A 26,717-nucleotide genomic window follows, 5' to 3' on the forward strand; every position below is an offset into this window, starting at 1 on the left:
TTAGCACTGATTGGCCGTAGGATGCGAAGTCACTTCCGGTCCAGCCTCTGATTGTCACCGGTACGCGAACAATAAGCAACCTGAGAAAGGAGCGAGGTGAGCTATATTTACATCGATTTCACCCTCTTTTATGCTACTTCGTTATGATTTGGAGTGTTTTGTCATATTTCTGCTTGTGACTCGTTACTTGGGCAGTTACTTGGCTGAAGAGGAGAGGGGGGCTTGGCTGACTTGGCTGGTTGGCTGGGGGGGGCGTAGTATTGCATTGTCTTGTCATTGAGACGAATGGAAGCTCATTTTATTGATCGTCAACAGACGACGCTGTCTTGGCAAAAAAAAAAAAAAAAAACGATTTCTCATCCATGTTACTTGTTAATAACATGAAATTTGCCCAGTCAAAATGGCTAAACAATGAGTTTATTCTTTATTTTCCTGAATAAAATTATACCAGTTTTGTTCTAGTATTGTTTGTACTTGTAAAATTATGTTTTTCTCTCAATGGTATGTCATTACAAAAAAAAAAAATCTCCTACCTTTATGATGCTGTTTTGCTTTTTTGTATTTCTGAAAATACTTTTCTTCATAATAATATCTATTTTTTTCTGATAACCTTATGACGTTTCTGATCAGATCATGACCATATTTCATCTTACCCTATTTATTTCTGGTAATACTATTTTTTGGGAAACGTTTTGACTTAGTCTTGCAGATTTCTGACTGTTCTCGGAATATGCAAAAACTGCCAAATTTGCATAAATTACGATTAAGATTTTGACCTTTGGTAGCATAATTACGACTTTTTTCTCTTCATTTTACATTGTTCTCAGTAAGAGAATTGTTTCTTTATTTTGATGACTGTATTGCATAAAAAAATATTCTCCTACCTTTAGGACTTTCTTTTTTGCAAGATTCTGACTTGTCAAATAAACCCTTCTTGTCAAGATTATGACTTTGGATTTCGGCTTTTGAAGGGAGGTAAAATTATAAATTTGCTCTTCTTGTTCTTTTTGTTGAAATCGTTACATCACTGGTACTACGTATATGTTTTTTTTAATAAGCAACTTTACATTCCTTATGGCATGGTACACGTGGTATGTTTAGTAAAATAAAACTGGTAACTCTGACGGTCCGTGAAGGCGTCGCGTCGAGGGCGGTGAGGAAAGAAAACGGTGGGGGAAAGTGAGGAAAAGGGAGAAAGAAGAAGGAGGCGGAGGAAAAATCGGGGGCGAAAACGCCTGGAACCACGGCGAAAAGTAACAGCGTGGCCGTCTAACCGTGTATGGACCGTCGTTTGGCGGATTACATGATGAGGAGCGAGCCTGTGCTTTTTACATCCAGCGGGGGTGAGTTTCTGACTGAGTTTGTGAGTGGGTTCAACTTGGATGCTTTTTTCTTTTTCGGACTTGACGGCGACATTTTCCCCTCTTTATGTACATAGCGACTTGAATTTGCATTTACACTCAAATGTCTTGCTTTGTTGTTTCGAGTTATTTGTTGAATAAGTAGTGTTGTTCTTGCTAGATTGATGTGCTACTAATTAAGAACAGTTTTTATGTTTGGAAGGTTATGATTTATATAGGTCAGAGGACCCCCACCCCATAATGCACCCTCCCACCTCCATTCACTTACCTTTTTTTTTTGGTTAACATCTACTTTCACACCCCCAGGCTACTTCCCAGTATAATTGGGGTGAGGGGGGGCAGGAGAATGCCTGTATGTGTCAATATCCACGCTGCTAACAGTTTGCGGTTCTCTTTCATCCATAAAAAAAACAAGTCTAGCTTTTTTTTTCCACTGTGAAAGTGCCTCACAAAGTGCTGGGAACATTTTAAAAACAATTAAAACTTCTCAAGTCATACTAGGAGTAAATGGCTTTTCTGCTCATTACATTTTTGTAGCCAGTTCACCAGTAGTAAGGAGAAAACTTGATTCCAGAGTCAAATTGTCATACATAAAGTAACAACAAAGAAAAATAAAAAAAAACATTTTTTTTCTATCGTCATTCTTTAACTATAAATGTGGTTTTACTCATGAACTCAACTTTTGGGAGCCATCTCAACACAAAGTCTCTTACAAATGTTGCATACAAAAACCTAAAAAAAAAATGTGAGAATGAAAAATTCCTTATTCATTGCAATTGTACTCCCATAGTACAATGACTTCTTCATATTTACATCTTTTTCACGATTGTCACCAGTGTGGCTCGAAAACTGTTTTCAGAGGTAGAGGGAACCCCATTTATCGTGGTGATCCATTATAGATACATCCAGGATCGAAGTCTGTTCAACATTTCTATTTGTTTCAATATAGTTTAATTCCTCCTCACCACTCTTTGAACACATTTAATATCTGCCAGCTTCATGCAAACATAAAGTGAGAAGCATTCTTGATAGGCTAACACAAATTACAATGATTCTATAATTTTAAACAACTACAGTTATCATTAATAGACATTAGTATTATTAAAGATAATTAGAAGAGCTGCAAAGATCCCTGAAATATCCACTCAAATACAGTAAGAATTGGTTATATGAATGTTCCTTGCTGTGTAACACTCATCTCATTCATCCCCGGCTGTTCGCAGTTTGCAAGCTTGTGGTTAGCATCTGAGTACCCTCTAATTATCGTTGGGAAAGAAATACCAGAGGGCGCATCTTCACTCTCTCCAAACTGACTTAGCCCTGATCCCTCCAGCTCCACGCGGAGGTTTCACAGATGTATACTTTCGGGTCGGAAAACATCTGCTTGTACGTTAAACCACCTGTTTGATAGCAATCAAGTCGGCCCTGTGATGTTTGGACCGGGCTTTCAACGGAATGACGTGAACGCCGCAATGTTGTAATTACAGATCTGAGACTGTTCGTCTTTCGCCAGAAACTAATGCCGCATCGACCATCCTGTGATTTGTCCGTAACGTTCCCCCGTTGGGCGGAGTGTCGAGTAATGCTCGGGGGGGGAAAAAAAAAACTTTCATGACTATGAGAAAAAAAGTTTTAATGTCACAAGAGTGGCATTGTAATACTTGAAGTAGAAAGAACATATGAAAAAAACATTAGACAAGAAAAGCCATAACTTTCAAAGATCTCTTACAAAGCTAAAATGTTTTCTGTACATGGTTACAAATGAACGAAAAAGAACAAAACAAGTCAATTAGGGGGGCGGGGAAGACATTGTACTTAGAAAATTGCTGACAACCACAATTTTATTTTATTTTTTTTAGGGGTGTTCAAACCTTTTTTTTTTCCCCCAGACTGATACCAGTACGAGTATTCATTTTTTGAGTACTCACCATATCGAATACCTCTTGTACCTTCAATTATAATTATTTTGTTTTATTTTTTTGGGCCCGATACAGCTTATAGTATCAGTCTATGTACTATTAGGTCTGCATGTAAAAGAAAATGAGTATAATTACTTGTATAAAAGTGTCTAGGTTATAAAACTATGAGAAAAAAAGTAATGCTATCAGCAGAATAAATTAAAAAATTGTCTTTACTAAAATCCTTTGACAAAATGATGTGCCTGGTTGTGCAGCAATGGAGGAGTTGGTGTACGAGCTCCGGCTGTTCCTAGACCTACTGGACCGGGAATATCTTAGTGCCGGAATCCGTGAGAAGAAAACGCACCTCTCCAACATCCTCAACAGAGTCCTGTCGGAGAAAGGTACAACTAAACTTTACAGCAAACGCTACCAACAACATAATGCCAACTGTTTTTGTGCTTCTGTAAGTGCTGCTGTTTTGATTAGCAACTGAGTTAAAAGTTACTACCTGTTGTGTTTTTTCCTTTTTAAACAAGCCTTGGTGCCTATTTGTTCAAGTGGATGTTGGGAACTGTTATTATGTATTCTTTAAAATGGGTTTATGGGACATTTTTTGTCACTTTTCCACAGAACCATTATGTAAAGCAGAGCTCCACAGTGGACTTCCCGCGCCGCCTCAGATGCCGCTGCCTGAAATTCCTCACCCCTGGCTGGTAAAACTGGACCCCAATTTTTAGTTTTTTTGTTGCTAGTTAATAATTGTAATTACAAAGATGGTTGAACTATTACACTAAAGTCATAAAACATGGCAAGAAAAAAAGAGCTTTTACTACAGAAAAAAAGGTTGAAAATGTACCTGATAGTCTGATGAAACAGTAACTTTGCAAGAAAAATTATTAGTCTAAGAATAAACACATACTGCAAGAAAAATGCTTTAAATACTACAAGGAACTAACTAACTAACTAAAAAAAAAAAAAGAAACCAGATATAAAGTTAACAGATAGATGGGATTTTACAAGAATGAGGAAAATAAACCAGAGCTCAAGTTAGGAATAAAGTTGTCGCTTTACCAGACTAAGATTTTGTGCGCGGATAACATATCGTTATCTGCGAGCGAAAGAAGTGAACTGCACGAGAGCGGGTCAGCACGGGGGAGGAAGAGACAGCCTTGACCACAGTCTGTCTGTGACCCGCGCCAGCCGGGCCAAACCGGCGCGCTCGGCCAGACTTCCAGCCTGCGGCTTTTGGGAGCTCCCGACAACGCGCTTTCCATCCTGAAGTCTGCGCTGGCCATTTGGGGGAATCGCAGCCTCTCCGGAGAGAGTCAGCTCTCGCGTTTACCGACCGATGTTGATGCTTTACTGTTTCATAACAACTCACGGGATCATTTGAGGGCCTACTCAGGTTCACAAGTGAGAGCTTGGTCGCCACTCAATCATTTTTTTAAACTCTTCGGGAACAGCCGACTGTCCAGAAAAATATTTGGCAGTCCTTCACACCTACTTCCAGTTTACGTCACGCGCTACATTTTGTGCAGCGCTCCTTTCAATGGTGCACAAATGATTTCCATATGTGTTGATGTTGGAGAGCAATGACCCCCCCTCCTTCTCTCTCGCTAACCCCCTCAGGGTGGGACCCTCCCTCTACTTGGCAAGTCAACACACAGGGCGTTGCGTCACGCCAGCGCTAAAATTCCAAAGCATACATCATTTTTGTTGGCTTTTGTTTTGCTGGGCGTATGTAGGTCACCGGCATGTCGCGTTGACACCGTTCAATGTCCCTGCTCCTGCACAGGATACATTATTTGTAAATGTATTTCAGTATTTAGTGGTCAAACAGAGGCCTTCCTGTCAAATGACCCTCCCTCCTAGAAGACATGAACGCTATCACGCAAACCGTGCCGGCATTTTCTGTTAATTTTTCAACTTTGACTCTGTTTTACAACTCTTGAATCAATTCCATTCATCGTTGCGAGGCGTAATTATACATCTCTCAAACCCAAAGTTGTCCTTGGCTTTTTTCTTGTTTTCATCTGTCGTGCAGCACCGTGTAATTATTGTCTTCTCCCCCTCGCAAACATTCTTTCGACAGATCCAATAGTGCGTCTCATCCCTCTTCAGCGCAGATTCCACATCAGTTTCTCAACAGATGCCATTCCAATGTTCTTTGTCCAATTTATGCCTATTTAGGAATGTTGTTTGTAATTTTTCCAATCTTCTGTCCTCCTCACAGGCTCCAACTAACGGGCCTCCTCCTCTACCCAGCTCCTCGCTTCCAGAGGGTTACTACGAGGAAGCCGTGCCGTTAAGCCCCGGCAAAGCACCAGAGTATATCACATCGAGTGAGTGATATGCACTTTGTCAACAGATGCATCGAGCCATTGTTTTTTGTTTTTTTTAATTCCTCCCTGATGACTTCCGCTCACAGACTACGATTCGGACGCTATGAGCAGCTCCTACGAGTCATACGACGAGGAAGAAGAGGACGACAAGGGTCGGAAGACACGCCACCAGTGGCCCTCCGAAGAGGCTTCCATGGACTTGGTCAAAGATGCCCGGATCTGCGCTTTCCTGCTGCGCAAGAAACGCTTTGGCCAGTGGTCCAAGCTTCTCTGTGTTATTAAAGATAACAAACTTCTGGTGAGAATTGCTTCTTCTTCATTTCCAGAAAGTACAACATCAATGCTATGTTGTGTTTTTTTTCTCTGTAGTGTTACAAGTCGTCCAAAGACCACACGCCCCAAATGGAGCTGACCCTGTCAAGTTGCAGCATCACCCACATCCCCAAAGACGGTAAAAAGAAACGGCATGAACTGAAGATTGTCCATCAGGGGGCAGATGCCTTGGTGCTCGCCGTGCAGAGCAAGGAGCAAGCTGAGGAGTGGCTCAAGGTAACCCACGTGCAATGACAGGGAACACTTACATTGTTAAAGATTGCACAGATTTTAATTGTCGATTGCTTCATGTGTCATGTGACACTGATTTAAAAAGGGTTTAGATATTTTTATGTCGTTTTTAAGTTGACCTCTAAAAGCTTGTACAAAAGGGATTTCATCATTCATTGTATTCCACATTAAGCCATAAATATTGCTAAATATATTGCATATAATATTATTCTTATTGGATCATTATTATATAAACTGATGTGATAGAGAAAAAACAGGGGGACATCCAATTCAGCAAAAATAGTTCATCCAGAGGTTTACTTGCATCTCTGTTTAAAAAATAAAAGTAAAATTTGCTGACCAATGGACGAAAGTGTAACAAGTTCATTTAAAACTTTAAATCATCCCAACACTAAGGTAGGAAGAAGTCATTGTTGTATGTTTGTTTTTTGTTTTTTTTGGGTGCACAAGTAGATGCCTCCTGTTGACTTAAGTCTGAAAAATGCTACATCATAGTAATTGATTGCAAAATAGTTTGTGTAGCCCAAATTTGACCAGCTTCACCAATCTCCAACTTTAGAGATTCCAGTGCGCATATGTCTTCTGCACTCGCTCGCCTGGAGCCACAGCCTGTCATTTCCCCCCTCCAAACATAATTGCTCTCCCTAAGCCAAGAGCAGCGAGCTAAGTGCGCTGTGGCTCGGAACGCAGGAAGATGAGGGTGGACGTGCATCACCCAGCCTCCCTGGCAGATCCAGGTCCGCAGTGGACGAGGGTCACTGTAATGAACGCTGGCGCCCCATGCGGCCCTGCAAATCTCATTAACCCTCACTTGGCATGGTCGCACCGAGATTCCTGAGCCATTGTGAAACTCTGGACCACTTAATGTGTGTAGCAGCGGTTTCACTTGGCAACGTGAAATTTGGTAGGCATGCCTAACACAAGTACGCCCACCCGAAAAAAAGGTCTCAAGAAGCTACGCCTGAAAAGATGCGGGTTCAGAATTAACCAATCACATTCAAACGCCTGCTACCATTTTCTTTGCAGCTGCTCATCCATGAATAATTTAGGTTTTTATACTTTAAAAAAAAAAAAAAAAATAGCTTTACTTGCTTCTCTTTTAGGTGTAGGTTGGGGAAAAAAAGGGAACGTATTTTGGAATGGTAAGGAGTCAAACATGCAGATCTGTGTCTAATATAGAGAGTAAAAGTAAAAAGTCATTTGAAAAATAGATTCTCAAGTAAAATGCAGATAACAACAAACTACAAGATTGACTCGTGGTCATGTAAAATATCCTCTGCATTCTCCATTTTCCTTCCAAAGCTGCACATTTGCAAGCAGACCTGCCCTATTTACTTATGTAATGCTAATGAATGAGCATCTTAATTCCCTTGAAATATTTCAGGATTCCTAATCCAGCCATGTTTTATGGTCCTAACTTTCCGCTAGCCAAGCGAGGCTCGGCACCATATAAACCCGTCCGCAATCCTCAGAATGCGTGTAGATTTTCCACTTCTTTTAATGGCAATGACAGTCCCTTGCTGGTAATGCTGTGTTACTGTATTACATGTTTCTAGGTCATGAGAGAAATGTGCGGCAACGGGACTTTTGAGTTGGATCGCTCTGGATCCCCACTCCACAAACCTGAACTGGAAAAGGTAAAACTGTTGGGGAAAAAAAATTAATCATATGATCAGCAAATGTTTATTATCACAGTGAAATTAAGGCAGTGATTGTTTTGTGTACTGTCTTTGCATATATTCCACACTCTTTAGTTTTTTAGTTTTTAATCAAACATGTTTTTTGGTCCACTATTTTTGTAGAAGTCCTCATGTGACAGGCCAAGCTCAGACGGCGAAGCACCACACGAGAACGGACACGTCGACAACAAGGACCACGGTACGCATCAATATGGAGATGTTTTTTTTATTATTTTAATGTGAGGGTTTTGTGTGGTTCCATCCATGGGATCCTTCTGTGGTGGCATTCCAGGAAAAGGAAAGAAAAATTCCAAGTCAGAGCAGGGCAAGACCGGGACTGTTGGGAAAGGCGCTGGGAAGAAGATCACCAAGATCATTGGGCTGGGCAAGAAGAAGCCATCGATGGATGAGCAGACTTCGTCAGCAGAGGAAGATGTTCCCACGTGTGGTAAGCTCAGTGGTGGAAAGTTTTTTTATTATGAATATGGGCTGTATTGTGCCTGTATAGAATAACATAAAAGATTAATGTGAAGAATTAAACAGTTTGTGCATCATAATAAATTCTTTTTGGGTCCTTGTGCTGTGTGTGACTTGGCCACTAGTAGGCAGTATTTTGAATTTGTCACACTATTTACCTCCTCCAACATTTGTTGATGGATTCTTTTCCAACATCAAATCTTGTATTCCACATTTGAACAAATGTAATCAATTCCACAGCGTTTCAGTTCATTCAGCCTTCAAATTCCTAAAACATTATTCCGTAACAAAGAAAAAGTTTTTCTCATCTAGCGCAAAATAGTCCGTTATAATAAATTCCATATGTGGTTTAACTTCTTGTTTCACCAAAAGGCTACCTGAACGTGTTGTCCAACAACCGCTGGCGGGAGCGCTGGTGCCGTCTCAAAGACAACCAGCTGCTGCTGCACAAGGACCAGGATGACCTGAAGAGCCACATCGCTTCGCTGCCCCTCCGAGGGTGCGAAGTCAGCCCCGGCCTAGACCACAAGCATCCTTTTGCCTTCCGCTTGTTACGCAACGGTCAAGAGGTCGCAGTACTAGAGGTGCTTGAAACATCCCATGCTTTATTTCAATAACATATGCGCACTAATGTTAATAATATGAAAGTAATTTGTTTCATTTTTCTCCTTTCTGTTCAGGCCTCCTCCTCTGAAGCCATGGGTCGCTGGCTGGGGGTCTTACTGGCCGAGACGGGGTCCACCGCAGACCCGGCCACCTTGCATTACGACTACATTGACGTGGAGACCACTGCCAACGTAATCCAGCTGGCCAAACAGTCCCTCTGGTGAGAGACGTGCAACGGATGTCACTATCGGACAACAAACTCGCCAATCGACAACGGTCAGAATTCTTTTAACGACTAATGAATGATTCTTCCAGTTTCACCAGCAAGCGTGCAGTCTCGCCAAATCCGTACTTGGACAATCACGTCGGCAGCTATGCCTGCCCCAGCGGGACGGCTCTGCACTACCATGACGTACCCATCAATGGAATGGTAAGGCTCCCGTTTTACCTTTTCCCATCAGAAAGAATTAATTTCATTCAGAGGTGATGGGAGACAAAAGAAGTGGTCATTTTAACTCACTTAACATCTCAGAAAACCCTGAATAGGCCATATGTTCTTCACAAAGCAAAATGAAATTTGGTAGGCATGGCAGTCAAAAGGTGATCCACAAAAAAACTCCGGAAGTTGGCCATTTTGATTAAAAGCAGTCATTTTGATATAATTTTGAATATTGACTCAAATTCAAATATTTTGCCCCGCATCTGTTTTTTTATAGCCATTTGAAATTTTTATCAGTCAGGAGGTGACCCACAAAAAACATCTGAAGCTCATAATCTACTAACAACTCTCGTTCTCTAACGCCCTTCTATCTACTTGCATCCTCTCTTTTCCTTCTGTTCTTCTTCTTTTCCTCTTGGCGTTAATGTGCAGCACTCCACTCCAGGCACAGGTGGGAAGGAAGCGCACGATGAGAACTCCTACGAAAACGTGCCCTCAGCCAAGCCGACCGTCTCGACAAATCACTATAAGACACCCGTTTCTAAAGTCTCTTCTAAGTTTCTCACTGCCGATAGTAAAACCAAAGATGCTGCTCAGGTGACTAACATTGCATGATGCTTTTTTTGCTCTTAACATTCCAATACAAATCTGCTGCTACCTGATTAACAAACTTGCCCTTTCACATGAGCTTCTATCATCAGAAAGAGTGTAAAATCAAAACAGTTATCAGCCTGTGCCTTTTACATGGAATTGCCAGTGAATCAAGCCATATCCATAAATATTTCAATCACTGGCCATTAAAGTTGTTTTTTTTCCAGGAAATCACGCAAATTTTCGTGCACTCTTTGTGTCAGAAGTATTTGATGCATCACCACCTAGTTTGCGGCTCCAGTACTAGTGCGGAAAGCTAGAAAAGTGCCTTGCCCCGACTAGTTGCACTAATAATCGTGTATTATTGTAGAGCTGTAACAATTGATTATTTTGATCATCAAATTAATCTGTTGATTATCTATTCAATTGTTTGATTAATCCGATTTTTTTTTATTACTGCGGAAAATGCACAAATCTAAATTCATGGAGATATTTTTTTCCAAAAAATCAAAGCATATGTTTTTACATTATTGTAAATGTCTAATGATGGACTACAGAAATCTGAAAATATTTACTGGTGAGTGGCTAACTTGAGGAAATTGGTTTTGATTAATTTGATAATCGATTCGTCGGCCATTAATTGCCCCTCTACCGTGTTCTGGTCCAACTAGTTTAAGGGAAAGAAGGGAACCACAAGCAATGGGTTGGCATCCAAACTGAAGGCAGATCCAAGAAGTCAGCAAAAGAAGAATGGAGTGACTGGAATGAACGGGACACAGTCATTGAAACGTAACAACTCCAGTAAGTATTCATGTAAAATAATAACAATAGATGAGTATTTGTCTATGAGGAGATTGAATCCTGTTTCTGTTAGCTATTTGATTAGAAGAGAGAAGAAGCTGCAGTAAAACAGGCCAAAATCCAGATGTCAGATACCCAATTTGACCTGAATGTGATCCAGAGTGGCCACAATTGAAATTTACCATGGCAAATAAATTATTGCATACCTTTTAAAACTTATCCAAACGGAACTGAATTTACTATGTAAGCATAGCGTTAAAATCTACAATGTCAAATTTAATCTGGATCGTTTCCAAATTGCATCTCTGGCACGAATTTCAATCGGATCTGCTTGGTTTGTGTCCCAGCTGGGGAGCAATGTAAATATGGGAAAAACCGCGTGGAGGCGGACGCCAAGCGGCTGCAGACCAAAGACGACGAGCTGACCAAGAAGAAACTTGACCTCAGGAACCATCTCACCGCTCTGAAGAAGGAACGCAGGGACCTGCGCAGCGCCATTGAGGCGGCCTCGGGTGAGACGGAGGATAGAGGCGGGCATACATGCCAAAAACAATGATGCGACTTCAGTGTTGCCCCACTAAATTGCGGCTCACCTATCATGATTCCGCAATATCCGCAGCTTTTAGAAAGTTTTTTTTAGAAAGTTGAATTTTGTGTTCAAATTTCCGGTGCTTCAAGCGTCGCTACTGATGCTATTTGTTTGTGGCTTCCTTTCTGTGTAAAAGTCCAATTAGGTGGTTCTAAGATGTAATCCTCTTTTGTTTTATGATGAGTTGGACAATAAAGTTCAACGGGTTTGTCCCGACAGGCAAGCGATCGCAGGCCACGCTGTCGGAACGGCTGAAGAAGGTGGAGGATGAGTGCAGGCAGAAGGAGGAGGAGCGAGTGAACCTGGAGCTGGAGCTGATTGAGGTCAAGGATAGCCTGAAGAAGGCCCTGAACGGAGGTGTCACACTGGGCCTCACCATTGAACCCAAAGCTGCTCCAGCTGCAGTCCAGGTCGCTAGGCCACTGTAGTATGAAGTATTAGTAGTATTTATATGTTTACACCTGTATGCTTGATGTAAAAGAACAATTCATCCAGTAACTGGGTTTTCTTCCTGACGTATCGCAACGTAGTCACCAGCGTCGTTACGACGGGTGCAGGAGCCTTCGCCCTTCTCCAGCTGCGACACCAGCGACACGGAGACCTGCTCGCTGCCCGTGAACAGCGCCTCGCTGCTCCGCCGCCAGCAGGGCCTCCCCAAGGCCTCGCCAGTCCGAGGACATGTCCTGAGGAAGGCCAAGGTCAGTGTTAACGTAACAAAGGAAAAGAAAATGCAGTGATTTTGTAAAATACTGTATGTCACATTTTCACAATGCATATTTTGTAACGTCAAACAATCTATGAATAAATGTTTATTTGTTTTCCAGGAGTGGGAACAGAAGAGTGGAACATAAAGCCACACACCCACACACCCACACACACACACACACACACACACACACACACACACAACTTGCTCTTACGTTTTCTTCTTTAGGATACATTGCCTATGTATTTATTTGAAACAGTCCTTACACACATTTTTTTTTGTTTAACCAAAAAAAGCAAAAAGAAAAAAATTCTGGTTTTCAGACACTTTTCTACTGTTGAGCATGCTTGTACATAGTGTTGCTATTCGTATTGTGGTGCCTGACTTTCTTTTTGTGCTTTCCATCCAAAGTCTCTGTCCACATATTCAGTCCAAATCCAATATTTATTTGTAAATGTTTCAAGGAAAAATGTAGACGCTTCCCTCTATTTATGTTGATCTATTTAAAGTATATATATATGTAGAAAAGGAATTTCGTTACACCCTGCAGATTTCCCACATTTGGGGTTGAACCCCCGCGGGGGAAGCATTTTGGGTCCAGCCTCAAATTTTGGGAAGTCTTCTTTAACATGTCGATACTGTTGCTTTATTTGGAATGCTTATGGCTCTTGATTGCTCTCTTCCTAGAATTCCAAGCAGTCTGAAAAGAAAAGACAAATACTAAGAGATATCACAGCTCCATGTACTTTGTACATTCCGTTTTCATTTTATTATTGAAGCAATGATACATTTGCTTAATTTGAATTTGGCGTCACTTTAGTCATTTTAAAAGAAACAAAAACTTGATTTTACATTAATACAAGGAAAAAATGCCCAAAGAGAAAAAGACCACATTAATTGATCAAGTTGTAATTGGAGGATTTTTGTTTTTACAAAAAATGCTGCATTATGATGAAATTGCGACATAAGAGTTGTAATTTCAGAAACAAGTGTACATTTTACAATCGCTGTCTCACTTGCTGCGTTCGGTAATCCACTCCAAGTTTGCAAATATTGCCTTTCAGAAATTCAGAATACACCAAAAACGGTGCCAGTGTGCGCTCTCAATAACAATAAAGCATCAGATTTGTTATATAGAGTTTTTCTGGACACTCAAAGATGCTTAATTCAACAATAATCAAATTTTTTTTTTTAACTATTTACATTTTCTACAAATAAAACTTTGGAGTTAAAGTCGTTATTTGAGAATAATTTTACCTGTGATAATGCAATATTACAAGGAAAAATTATCTCATATTTTCAACGTGGCCCCAATGGTCGTCCTTGGTTGTTTTAGAAAATAATCCATAATACTAGTAAGTATGAGACATTTTATGATGTTAGCATGATGCGGCTTTTCTCTGCCAATAAATGTGAACCTGCCATATGTAGCATAGCTTAGCTTAGCAGATTGGTTTGGGGAGAGTTTTTATTTGTTTTGTTTGTTTGTTTGTTTGTTTGTTTGTTTGTTTGTTTGTTTGTTTGTTTGTTTGTTTGTTTTTTGCACCTTATAAGTGTTGTACTTCATTTCATATTGGACAGTTGTCAGCTTGACGACGGTAACATGCTTTGTACATAATTTGAGAGACTTGTGTTTACTGAATTATATCAATAAATATCTAAAGTTCCCTTGTTGCTTTTAGAAATTCATGTACAAAACCACAAGACATTTAGTTTAATATTACAAACTCTTGTATTATGTGCTATACTATTATACTACACAGTATATTGTATTACTTTCTTTTCCTTGTTCCCTTCTGCATTATTTCTTTCTTTGTATCCTTTTTCTTTCACATGATCCCGATCCAAATCTTCATCCCTCTGCCTTCCTTGCTTTCATTCTTCCCTTCCATCCATCCATCCATCCATCCATTCATCCATCCATCCATCCATCCATGCATCCATCCATCCATCCATCCATTTTCTGAACTGCTTTGTCCCCACCGGGGTTGGCGGGCGTGCTGGAGCCTATCCCAGCCGTCATCGGGCAGCAGGCGGGGGACACCCTGAACCGGTTGCCAGCCAATCGCAGGGCACACAGAGACGAACAACCATCTGCACTCACACCTAGGGGCAATTTGGAGTGCTCAATCGGCCTACCATGCATGTTTTGGGGATGTGGGAGGAAAGCAGAGTGCCCGGAGAAAAAGAACAGGATTAAAAAATATAAAACTAAGTTCCTGATTGTCTGTTGTTGAAAAATTGCTTTCTCTCTCCACGGTAGATATTTTTTCCCCCCCAAATCGTGATGACTGCCCGATACCGACGACTTGCTCAGCAAATTGCTCTGTATATCACATTTATACAACAATACACTTTATTTAAAAAGGCCGGAAAAGCAGTATAGAATCAGCTCGTTTAATTAAAAAATAAATAAAATGAAGTTTTATATATTTATATATATATATATATATAGATTGCGGAATTGATATTGTATTGGGATTTCCCTCGGAACCGGCTGTGTGACGCTTTTGCTGTGCGACGGCCTCGAAGACATGATGACGAGAGCCGCTCTCATCTGTTAGCTCTCGGAGCTAAATGAAACATTCCAACTTCACGTCTGGCGTTATGCGGACACTAAAGTTGTCCTCTTCGACTGTTTGCTGAATTTAAACCGTCGCGTTGAAGTTTTTCGGCAGAGGAGGCGACAGCTGGATTTCTCCAGTCACCCGACAGCCCCCCACACCTGACTTCATTCAATGAAGTGTTAGCATCATACTTAGCATCTGTTTTTGTCACACAAAAAGACGCGCTTTCGACGCGCTTCGACATCCTTCGGATATTTTTTACACAGCATTGGTGACTAAACGGTAAGCGTGCACTTGTGCCGCGTGGTTATGCCGTACGGGGGGTTACGTGATGTGACGTTTCGATTTAAAAAGAAAACCAAGATGCTAACCAGCTAGCCTAGCAAGCGTTTCCAACGACAACATGGCTAACCCGCCGGCACCAAAAAAAAAGAAGAAAATTAAAAAGAACGCAGGCGTAGATAAAAAGTCGTTTTCTAATGTTGTTGTTTTTTTTTTGTCATATGCCGCCGCTATTGCTTTATCGGGTTCATTTTCCACCAAAGCTTCTCTCGGCTAACATTAGCCCGTTAACAAATTTTGAAGTGTTCCTATGCTGTATCCCAATTAAAGCACAAACGTCTTGATTTTCGCTCTAAATGTGTGAAAACTGGGCCTTCAAACTTTTTGGTAGCAAAGGCAAATTAGATTAATCCTAACCGCAATACAAATAGGATTAATGATTTGATTTTTTTTTTAGTCAAACTAAATATCTACTATCTAAACAAATGATGTAGGGTTAAATGTAATATTTATCCCCATCACCACTTCATTTATCTCCCCCCTTCCATCCATTTCTCTTTCCTTCCTTACACCCTCCCATCATTCCTTCAAAAATCAAGTCTTTCCTACTATCAACTTCCCTCCCTCCCTTCCTTGCTTCCCTCCATTTTTCATTCCATCCTTCTTTAGTTCCCTATACCTTCCTTCCCCCGATCCTCCCCTTTCGTCATCTTTCCATCCTTTCCCTTTCTGTTAAGTCTTCTTTCTTCCTTTTTTATTTCTAGCCAGCTGCTTGTGATAATTCCTTCCTTTATCTTGATTTAGAAGATGACATAATAATATCAACTTTGCATAAAATAAAAAAGGGACAGTGAATATTGTTTGGAATTTTCTACCTGCCTTTCTGATTTTATGATTATTTTGTGTCTGTGTAGGTGTCGCGCTGGCGCAGGTGGCGGGGTGCCCGTGGATAATGCGAGACAGTGGGGGTAGCCTGACCCAGAACCGTTGGCAGGGAGATCTGGGTCTGACTGCAGTGGGCCAGGAAGACACAGGAGGAGGTGGTCTTTTTTTTTTTTTTTTTTTTCGTTTTAGGTGTTCATTTTGAGTGGTCAGGTGCCAGTACAGTCTGGTCCAATCAATGAAGGGCCACTGTAGATAGATATCCAAGTGATTCATTATTTGAGTGGTTTCAAAAGCTTACCTCACCCCAGAAAAATCTTACAATGTATCAAGCATGAAGGCAATATTGCTGTTCTAATACAAACAAGCATAGCCATTCTCTTTGGGATTGTATTTCATAAATAGAAATGCCGTGCTTTCCCTGAAAAGTTAAAGATACTACATTTAAGGCATTTTTATAAGAATTTGACCATGAGAATGTGAAGTGATCAAAAATGTTATGAATGTTTCTTCTGTTTACTGGTAGGTGGGATTCCCGGAGACCACCTCATTGTCCCGGTGTCTGACCACAGTATCCCTAGCCCCATGCACCTCCGCCTGGGTCAGAAAGAAAGAGTATGGAGCGGCGAGGATGAGGCGGAAGAGGACAGAATGGGCCACATTGACGCCGAGGACGCAGACGACGAGTTTGAGGGAGGCTGCTGGGAGGAGGATGAGGAGGAGGAAGAAGAAATAGAAGACGAGGATGAAGAGCAGGGGGCTGTGGTAGAGTGGGACGTGGCAGACCTTCCTCCCCAGTCCAACCAACATTACCAACATGCAAACTTTAGAGTGTTGCAGAAAGAAGAAGACGTGAGGACGGAGGAGGACGAGGCAGCGTCGGTCCCTCAGGTTGGAACGGGAAGGCAGACGTCGGAGCCCCACCTCCACAGATTCTTGGCACTGCGGCGCCCCCAATCCCGTCACCGGCAGAGATTCCACGGCGCCCTGGGCTCTCGACTGAGCCAGCAATGGAAGAGCTGGCGGCAACGGGCCCAGCGGGTGTACTCCCTCAGCCTCCGCTGGAGCTTGAAAGGACAGAAGTACAATTGTTACAGCAAGCAAAGGAGTACAAAACGCTATCGTCAGTCGCTGTACACTGACGACGATATCAGCGACGACGAGAGATTCACAGAGGCTGGTAGAGGTATTCAAATCTACGCAATTGACCTAACTTGCTGTCAAGCCTACAACTGTTGCGCCAGTTATCATTGCCAGTACTTCAAGTCAGACATTTTGGGTGGTTAATAAGAGACTATCTTAAATCCCCACTCGTGTTGTACCAGTTTAAACAAGACGAGCGTAAAATCCACCAGGGGTCACGCAAAGACCAACTGAAAATGTTTTAACATCTCCTTTGCGCAGATCCAGAGAGAAGCGGCTGCTCCCCAGACAGACACGGCGACCGAGGCAGACGGGAAGTGGAGGACAAACGAGCGGAGCCGACGCTTTCCGAGGAGCACGTGAGCTGCGTAACAGGTCAGCGTTCATTGCCCCTTTTGTGCAGCCGATTCGCGTCGCACAGTATTGTGCAACAGTCTAATCTGATTGGTGCCTTTTTTTTTTGTCGCTGCTCAGGTATTCTGGAAGAATCCCTTCAGAAATATGGCAGTTTGATCCCAATCCACGTAGACGACATTGTGGAGAGGCTTCAGGACATCTTCAGTGAGAATTTTGCACAGCCGCACAGGTTAGGCGTGTTTCATAAACATGGTTTGTTGTCTGGTATTGTATAATCTCACCTTGTGTTTTTTTTTCCCCCCCACTCTTCTCTACCTGAATGCTGTCTAGGAAAACCATGGTCCAACATTTGATACAATCCTTCCAGCGTTCTTCGGGATCAGCTCTGGCCAAAACCTTCAGAGTCAACTACAAACGTCACGTTCTTACCATGGATGACCTCGGCACGCTCTATGGACAGAACTGGCTCAATGACCAGGTATCACCGCGAGCAATAAACCCTACGCCTGAAAAGTCTCAAAAATGCATTCAGGTAACCTAAAGCCTGACAATTCCCAATAATAATACGGCTAACCCTGACAAGATTAATACAGTAAGTCCTATTATGCCTGATCAAATAATGCACTATATTTTTACAACTACACTTTACCTGGTCAACTTAATCCTTTAAAATGAGCAATTTTGATCAAATGAACCCGAACCTGCCGTTTCACAGGATGAATACAATTTGACAAGTCCCCGTATCATGCTGCCTTGACTTAAGCATTTAATTCTCTTGGCATCTCAGATCATCTTTTCCATTTGAAATAAATTGGAAATCTGTTCCCGTGCCCCCAAAATACCAACCATTTTTGTCATGTGTTTTTTAATGACACACTATATAAGCATGCCGTAATGTCATAGAAAATGTAAGGAAGTATACAGTATGGCATAGAAAAAATATAAGGAAGCCCAACTTGTGTATTATGACAGTTCAATGGGCATTGTGCTGCTCATTCTGGCGTGCATGCTTTGGCCACCAGAGGGTGTTGTTCATGTAGACAAATTCAAAGATGAAATTTAGCTCAGTTAGAATATGAGTCGATTTTGTTTCAGATAAAAACAGTTAGTTGCTGAAATATAATAATAACAATAACCCTAACATGACCTTTCACAATGTTAATACAGTTAAAGTTGCTCATTTGTAGTTGATTTGTCTTGCAAGATAGTTCTAATTGTTGTTCTTTTCTTGTTTTCTTCAGATTATGAACATGTATGGCGACCTCGTCATGGACTCGGTTCCAGAGAAGGTGCGTGCTGACCAATTAAAATGTTTTATTTTTTTTTATTTTTTACCAGGATTCCATCAGTATCAGTTGGTGAGGTCCGTTTTTGTCTTTTCTTCAGGTTCACTTTTTCAACAGCTTTTTCTACGACAAGCTAAGGACAAAAGGCTACGAAGGAGTCAAGCGGTGGACGAAAAATGTAAGCGAGCGCTTTTTGAAGTGCGGAAACCAGATATGTGTACATTTACGGCTCTCTCCCTGCCAGGTGGATATTTTCCAGAAGGATCTGCTGTTAATACCCATCCACCTGGAGGTCCACTGGTCGCTGGTCAGTGTTGACATTCCTCGGAAATCCATCATCTACTTTGACTCCCAGCGGACCCTCAACAGACGTTGTCCCAAGGTGGTGCAGAAAAGCCGATGATTATCGTTTGCTGCCTCTGTTATGTTGTGAACTGCAATATAATGTATCTAATTATGTTTTGCACATGAAACCCTCACTCACGCTGCCTGACCCCGAATCTGTCTGTGTACTTTTTTTTTTCCCCCTTCCCCCAGCACATTTATAAGTATCTGCAAGCGGAGGCCATCAAAAAAGACCAGCAAGAGTTTTTGACCGGTTGGAAAGGCTTTTTCAAAATGGTGAGACACACAGCCATCTTTTATATTTGCAACTGACTTGTTCATGTGGCGCTTCAGTTGCTCCGCTGTGTTACTGAGACTGCGTGGAATTGTGTGTTTCAGAAAGTGGGCCGGCAGAACAATGACAGCGACTGCGGGGCGTTTGTGTTACAGGTAAGTCTGTTATGGAGTGTTTGTCATTTATTGATTTATTCATTCATTCATTCATTTATTTATTGGATTGTTCGATCGATTGATTGGGAAAAAGTGAGGTGTTTATTCAAAGAAAGCATGGTATTTACTTTGTGCCGGTGGCCATAACCCATACATTCAGCAGGTGCCAATAGTTGATGACTCAATTCTTCTCCTCTCATTTAGAGAGTTTTGTATTCAACTAAAACAATTTCTTTCACACGTCTTTCAAAGATTTTATAGTTGCTCTCAGTCTCTTGGTTTTGAGATGCAAATCATCTCCCAAATCTGGACCCAAAGAAGTACTGTCTGCTCAGAGCAATGCGCTGATTTCTCTTCCCAAGTAAAGATTGGCCGCTTAACCATCGGCCAGGTGAATGACCCTTTGGAACACAAATCAGTCATCCACAATCATACAGAGAATTTATACCAGATTTTTTTGGGGTGCTGAAAATATTTGTTGGGTCGAAGTCGGAATGGTTTAAACAAACAAGGCTGTTGCTTTGATTCACAGTTGTTACTAAAGTAAAACATTTTTTTTAAATTTTAGATACAGTGGTACCTTGACCGTACAATCATATTTTTGTCTTCTTCATGGTCCTTGCGAGTATTTTGCTTTTGTATTGAAGTGTTTGACCTGTGGTTGAAATAGCTGAAAGTGCATCTGCTCTGCTTTTTTTAATTCACTTCCTGGAATATCTGAAGCTCCTAAGTCAAGGTACCACTGTAAATGTAAGAATTCAGAGTCTCCGGCAGGCTGAAAAAGCATCAGCGCTACCGAGCGTTCAGAGGCTGGTAGTTAACCGAGCCCGACTGACCATTTGTCCGTTTTCTCTTTCCTTAACTGTACAGTACTGCAAGTGTCTGGCCCTGGGGCAGCCGTTCAGCTTCGGTCAGCAGGACATGCCTCGCCTGCGGAGGCAAATGTACAAAGAACTGTGTCACTGTAAGCTCACCCTGTGACCCCCACCCCCACCGAAACCACATCAAACGCAGAGAGATGGAGCACGGTGGGGGGGGCGCCCAAGACAGAACACTCTCAGCAAACACCTCATCCATCGTCGATCATCCCAACTCTTGTGGGTTCTTCAGTGGAAGCTACACGTGTAGATAAGCCCAAAGGTTCCAAAAGTTCTCACTTTCTTTGCTAAATGATGTCTGAGTGTACAAAATGACCAATGGTTCATTCTCATCCCAGTTGTGATGATCGGGCAAAAGCCCCGACCTCCAAGCGTTTAAGGCCTCACATATGACAGACTTCTGTCTTACTTTTTCTCAAATATAAATTTTGTTCAAAAGGTTCCCCAGCCCTGTGCTGACAGGGCAGCAACTGTCGCCAACATTTTTTTTTCTTTGCCACGTGACGTGTCCTTTACTGAGATAATTTACTTTGCATTTATCTGGTTTTTTTTCTTGTTTTTTTTTATATACATGCGTTCATGTCGGAAAATATATTGCTATGCTTCGACAACTGTTAATACGGGAGGAGTACTTTATTTTTGTCTGGAGGGGACAAGAGTAAATTGGCTATTTTTTTTTCTCAATCAAGCAAATTATTCTCCGTAACCTTTTTTTTTTTTTTCCTATTTTAAAAAAAAAAATACTTTTAGCCCCTGCTGTCCTCTCCTAAAAGTTGTGATTCAACTGATTTGACTGTTTTATATATCTTCTACAATGCATAATGGTTGCTAGAAAGAATTAAAAAATAAGTTGGCCTATGGATATTTGTGTCTGTAGTGGAAGGAAACAAATACAAACTACTGTGTGTGTATGGACATGTGTGGTTTAGTTGAACACAAATAGAGTTATAAAAATGAAAAAAGCATTTCATTTCCATGTATTTATTGTGCAACACTGGGATGCACCATTTTATGTGGAACTTTAAGGAAGATACACACGATAGAGAATTTATGCAAGTGTGACCCAAGAAAAACTGACCTGTCGTTTACACCACAGGTTGGTCAATGGGAATGATAATGATTGTTTTTCAGCACTGGTCAATGCTCAACAGTTTCTGTTAGTTGTACTTCTGGAAGCACATTTGGGTGAAAGAGTAAAAGGAACAATGAATAGCAGTTTTGTCTGCAGCCTGGAAAGTTAGCTTATTGACACAGGACCAGAAAAACAGACATAAAAATCCTGGAATGAACGGAAAATCAATTCGGATAATAACTGTCTTTGATACTCTAATTGGGGACTGCATTAAAGCAGGGAATAATTCGGAAATCGTATCATCTGGATCTGCTGAAATGTTCACAAATGGACGGCCTGTGCTCTAATACACTCTACAAAACTGTGACTGAATGAAAACATCATTGTATTAAAGACCGTAAAAGATGATGATTTGCGCCATTTCGGGAATAAGACTACAAATCGATCTTTAACGCGGAGAAAGATTGGCTATTTTTTTAAACCCCTCTCAAAGCGGAAGTGATGTTCATTGGGGTTTTGGCCCACCCATTTAACGTTGACGTACATTTGGACCAATCAAAGGCCACTGTAGGCGGGACTACTTGTAAATGACGGCGACTCGTTGCAATGAGAACGCTTGGTTGTACCGTCGACGTATATAAGAAAATTTCGCCGTAGTTTCTTTCTTTGTAATAATGTCGGCAAACAACGATGATAGGTAAGGAGTGTTTGTGCGACCAAACGAGTTACAGAAACTTACCGGAGTGGATTTTCCTCTATATTTGCCATCATTATTTCTCTATATATACGCATTTATACAGTAGTGTACATATAATTATTTTGTTAAACGGAACATGATTATGAGTTTGTGTTCGGGCCTATTACGTGGAAATGCAAGCTATTCCTCACGAAATGTGCCGGTTTTCGTTATTGCCGTTCAATCTATCGTTTTAGGCTATCTTGTCTAATTTTGTAAAAAAAAAAAAAAATCCGATTGTATTTTTGGTTAGATGTTTCTTTTCGAGTGATTTTACCACATATTTGGGTTGGGTTAACGCTTAGCCTCGAGCTAATGTCGCCGGGTGGTGTAGCATGTGACTGCCTGTGAAAGCGGTAGGTAGGCCTCGTGTTAAAAAAAAGAAAAAAAAAGCTATTGAATTCTCAACCAACGTTACGTTGTGAGCAGTTTAATCAGAAAATATGTACTACAATGCCACATGTTTATCTTCGCTCGTTGACTCTGAGGCCAAATGTGATGCAAGGAGCTTTGTAGGCTTTTTTTGCTAGGTGAGATTGGCACATGTTGGTGGCGGATACGCCTGTGGTAACAATGCCGGAAGAGTAGGCCGCATCCCCCCGATCGTGAGGAAAATTACACTTTGCTGCCTTTGAGTGGGCGTATTGTATCTTTTCTTGTAATGGTTAACTCTGTAGCATCGGTGGTGATGCTTGATACCCCACGAAAAAACGCGGCTGCGGTGAAGAAAAGTTAGCGCCGCGATGCTAAAAAGAGTTAGCTTTCATAGTTCTTTGAAAAACTCAACGCGACATACAGGGCTGAGTTGTGCAAATTAAACTGTTATGTTGGTGATTTAATCGCATTCAGTAAGGTCGTGGTTTATTTTCGTAGCATCTTTTATCGATCGTGTAGCCACCACCATCTTGAACGGGAGAAGCTAAAATGGCGGACTTGTTTGAATGGACGTGTGGGACTTGCTCAGTTGCTCGATACTAAATTGTTGATTACACGTGAAAAGAGATGCACCTTTTGGGGAGAAAAAAAAAGAGTAAAGTGAAATAAAAGTTGTTGTTCATCCACAGAGACAATGGGCCTGAAGGTATGGAGCCGGAAGGCATCATTGAGGTAAGTTTCCACTTCAGTATCAGGTGGTTCAAACATCAATTTGGACCAGTAACGTTGACCTTACACACACACACCTCTGCAGAGTAACTGGAACGAAATCGTGGACAGTTTTGATGATATGAATCTGCGTGAAGAGTTGCTCCGAGGAATTTATGCCTATGGTTTCGAGAAGCCGTCTGCCATCCAACAGAGAGCTATTCTTCCTTGTATCAAGGGTGAGTGTTTTTTTTTCTTTACCCATTTGTCCGATAATGTTTTTATAAGAAAAGTTGGGTAGAACAACGAACTGCAATCTTCTGTTCCTTGTTGCATTTCAGGTTATGATGTGATTGCCCAGGCCCAGTCTGGCACTGGAAAGACTGCCACTTTTGCAATTTCTATCCTCCAGCAGATTGATGTGGCGCTGAAAGGCACCCAGGCTTTGGTCTTGGCCCCCACAAGGGAGCTGGCTCAACAGGTAAGGCCTTTTTTGGTTACGCATGCATGCATGTAAGTTGACTTGTTACAAGTATGTCCTCCCTCTCTGTGCTTTGAATCAGATCCAGAAAGTGGTGCTGTCTCTGGGTGACTACATGGGCGCCTCTTGCCATGCTTGTATCGGCGGAACCAACATCCGCAATGAGGCCCAAAAGCTGCAGGCCGAAGCCCCTCACATTGTGGTGGGGACCCCCGGCCGTGTCTTTGACATGTTGAACCGCAGGAACATCGGTGAGTTGGCTTTGTTCTAGCACACCATTTGTTAAATTAAAAAAAACTTTCCATTTGAAACAGTTAGGCACTTTGTTAAAAAGATGCCTCGCTTTTACATTTCTTCAAGGATGACGTTTTTGCTAAATGCTGGATGCATCAAAAAATGAATTATTTTATTCTCAGATGGGTAGCTTCTGTTTATTGGCCCTGGATTTGGAAAGTGGTCCCTTGTGTTTGAGGGCTGTATTCTGCTACATATTGTAGATAAATGTCACTTACCCTAAACATCAACATGGCTCTTTGTGAGGAATAGAGCAACATGAACAAATTGCTGTATAATGATGAAAACCATGCGTGTCAACTGACTCTGGAAGCTCTGTGGTGTGTTGTGACTCTGGCTGACGTTTTGCCGGCCAAAGTTTGCTACCCGCCAAGGATCCAGAGATATGATCATACTCACACTTCTGAATACAGCTTGCAGTTATCTGTAAACCCACCTACTGGGCGCTGTGTGGTCTTCTTGTCGCCTGTGTGTAGTTGAACTAAATTAATTTTTTCTCTCATTCTGAAGCTCCTAAAACCATCAAAATGTTTGTTCTGGATGAGGCTGACGAGATGCTTAGCCGAGGCTTCAAGGATCAGATCTACGAGATCTTCCGGAAACTGAATGAGACCATCCAGGTCAGAGTTCCTCAGGGCTTTGTTTGTGAAACATGCTCCCGGGGTTGCTTTTCTGTTTATTAAACAAATGCTGCTTTTTTTCGTTTGTTAGGTTGTCCTACTTTCAGCCACCATGCCGGCTGACGTGTTGGAGGTCACGAAGAAATTCATGCGCGAGCCTATTCGCATCCTGGTCAAAAAAGAGGAGCTGACCCTTGAGGGTATTCGCCAGTTCTATGTCAATGTGGAGAAGGAGGTTTGTGTGAGGGCTGGGCATGGGGGTAAGGTAAGGAGGCTCCCTGGTAATTGCTGGTGACCATTCCAGGAGTGGAAGTTGGACACACTGTGCGATCTGTACGAGACCCTGACCATCACCCAGGCCGTCATTTTTATCAACACAAGGAGGAAAGTGGACTGGCTCACTGAGAAGATGCAGTCCAGGGACTTCACCGTTTCAGCCATGGTAACGCCTCCTCCGCCTTCATACCGACCGGTCACTCGCTCATGTTGCTCCTTGGAGTTAAAATGGCGTTGTTGTGTTGCAGCATGGTGACATGGACCAGAAAGAGCGCGACTTGATCATGAGGGAGTTCCGCTCGGGCTCCAGTAGAGTCCTCATCACCACTGACCTGCTGGTAGGTGCTTCATTTTTTTCTGATGTACAAGTTCGTGTCATCCTTTAAAAGTGCCTCACTTTTATTCCTCTCTGTATTGTATTGCCTCTGCCTCAATTAATTGAATGATGTTCACAACTTGAGGGTGGGGCTGGGGGGATGTCCAGGATACCCTTTCCTTCCAACTGTGGTGTTGGTGAAGGAGTGAAAATTCCTTGGTAGAGAAATTGCCGTATGCACTCCACTGTTGCTGGGTTCTTATCCCTGCTCGACAACTAAAGAGCATACCACATTTCCCGTGTGCCGTTCACATGACGAATAATGACAATATCCCGGTGTAACAAGTAACCCCCGTGCCTCCTCAGGCTCGTGGCATCGATGTGCAACAGGTCTCTCTCGTCATCAACTACGACCTTCCGACCAACAGGGAAAACTACATCCACAGGTAAGTCGTGCTGTGGTCATCCAAAAATGACATGCCAATGGCCCACCTAACCACCCCCCTTTGCCACTGTCAGGATTGGTCGTGGCGGTCGTTTTGGCAGAAAGGGAGTCGCCATCAACATGGTAACCCATGAAGACAAGCGTATCCTGCGGGACATCGAGACGTTCTACAACACCACCATCGAGGAGATGCCAATGAATGTGGCTGATCTTTTCTAAAAAGAGCGAGCAAAATCCAGCCAGCCTTGTTTCTCCTCCTCCCCACATCTACAGTTTTAATGAGGGAAAAAAAAAAAAAAAAACTTGGTGACATTTTCAAATTGGTGGACTTGACCGTTTCCCACCGTGGAAGGAAGACTTTGCAGCCTTGATTCCTTCCCTGCTCCCAAATTACTTTTTGACTCAACCTGCTTAACACTGTTTGCACCGTAATCTCACTGAAATTTAATGTGGACATTCCAGCATTTATTTTTTTTTGTTTTTGAGGGGGGGTCCGTTCTTGTGCTAACCTGCATCGACATGACGTTTTTATCCTCGGAAACTCCCTTCTCCCTTGCCCAAAAAAAAAGCACAACCTTAGTGACAGCATCCCAGAACAAGAACTAAACGCTAACCTAAAGTAGCATCCTAGAGGCCATCCTTTGGAAAATTTGGTGTAACGCAAACAGTGTTAAGGAGACCTCCGATGTACTTAACTTGAATCCAGCTCATTGGGGGCTTAGACTTAGACAGGGCATGTTCAATAAAAAGACCTGCATAGTAAAATCAACTTTGACCGTTTGGAGACTCTTAAATGCTGTTTCATACTTTGGAGCAACCCCAAAAAAATTTGAAAGATGAGCTTTTTATTGCATTTTACAAGTTTATCCATCAGCATCCTTATATGTCCCTTTTATGATCATTGAGTGGAGGACGGCTGCCTATAGAATTTTACGGTGAGTTTGGTTCATGATGGGTTTTGGCGGGGTTGGGGTCTTAGTGTATTATAGTTAAGACTGCCTCCCTCCTCTCAACTGCCCACTTCTCTTTGTAGTTTGTGTATTTTAAAGGTTGCATTTATTTTCTATTCGGATGGTGGCCACTTTGTGTGATCTACCTCAACAAAATTTGTGCCCGGTGGGTGGGTGGTTTGGGGTGTTTGCTGTTCTTTAAGGACCAAACTTGCAGTT

The 26,717-nt window shown here is 42.0% G+C and overlaps 3 protein-coding genes and 1 non-coding gene across 6 annotated transcripts; all 4 read left to right on the plus strand.

The window, feature by feature from the left end:
* Positions 1–4: 4 nt before the first annotated feature.
* Positions 5–13,723, plus strand: afap1 (actin filament associated protein 1). Of its 3 annotated transcripts, none has more exons than XM_085938098.1 (18): positions 5–96; positions 3,535–3,663; positions 3,893–3,975; positions 5,496–5,604; positions 5,691–5,902; positions 5,974–6,153; positions 7,725–7,805; positions 7,971–8,046; positions 8,140–8,295; positions 8,697–8,908; positions 9,005–9,150; positions 9,246–9,360; positions 9,802–9,966; positions 10,632–10,761; positions 11,109–11,273; positions 11,570–11,760; positions 11,881–12,048; positions 12,175–13,723. In XM_085938098.1, exons 2-18 carry the CDS (start codon positions 3,537–3,539, stop codon positions 12,199–12,201), a joined length of 2,343 nt encoding a protein of 780 aa, XP_085794224.1. In that variant the 5' UTR covers positions 5–96; positions 3,535–3,536; the 3' UTR covers positions 12,202–13,723. The 3 variants fall into 3 exon arrangements, with proteins under 3 accessions (XP_085794224.1, XP_085794231.1, XP_085794218.1); XM_085938092.1 differs by lacking the exon at positions 5–96 and adding an exon at positions 474–1,343; XM_085938105.1 differs by lacking the exons at positions 5–96; positions 9,802–9,966 and adding an exon at positions 473–1,343.
* Positions 13,724–14,547: 824 nt separating this feature from the next.
* Positions 14,548–21,235, plus strand: senp3b (SUMO specific peptidase 3b). The gene is made up of 12 exons (XM_085937446.1): positions 14,548–14,905; positions 15,820–15,945; positions 16,314–16,973; positions 17,192–17,305; positions 17,405–17,516; positions 17,618–17,765; positions 18,529–18,576; positions 18,674–18,751; positions 18,818–18,955; positions 19,111–19,194; positions 19,297–19,347; positions 20,218–21,235. The coding sequence occupies exons 2-12, from the start codon at positions 15,858–15,860 to the stop codon at positions 20,326–20,328; spliced, it is 1,632 nt and encodes a 543-aa protein (XP_085793572.1). The 5' UTR covers positions 14,548–14,905; positions 15,820–15,857; the 3' UTR covers positions 20,329–21,235.
* Positions 21,236–21,850: 615 nt separating this feature from the next.
* Positions 21,851–26,317, plus strand: LOC147060241 (eukaryotic initiation factor 4A-I). The gene is made up of 11 exons (XM_085937460.1): positions 21,851–21,994; positions 23,098–23,140; positions 23,223–23,355; positions 23,458–23,597; positions 23,680–23,848; positions 24,402–24,511; positions 24,603–24,746; positions 24,816–24,953; positions 25,036–25,125; positions 25,470–25,549; positions 25,623–26,317. The coding sequence occupies exons 1-11, from the start codon at positions 21,972–21,974 to the stop codon at positions 25,765–25,767; spliced, it is 1,215 nt and encodes a 404-aa protein (XP_085793586.1). The 5' UTR covers positions 21,851–21,971; the 3' UTR covers positions 25,768–26,317.
* Positions 24,163–24,303, plus strand: LOC147060242 (small nucleolar RNA SNORD10). Its single transcript, XR_015065587.1, has one exon. It is a non-coding gene; the product is annotated as a small nucleolar RNA SNORD10 (small nucleolar RNA).
* Positions 26,318–26,717: the final 400 nt, after the last annotated feature.

This window comes from Syngnathus leptorhynchus, chromosome 2 (assembly GCF_054491065.1).
Source record: "Syngnathus leptorhynchus isolate UIUO chromosome 2, UIUO_Slep, whole genome shotgun sequence".
In the NCBI taxonomy this organism is placed as follows: domain Eukaryota; kingdom Metazoa; phylum Chordata; class Actinopteri; order Syngnathiformes; family Syngnathidae; genus Syngnathus; species Syngnathus leptorhynchus.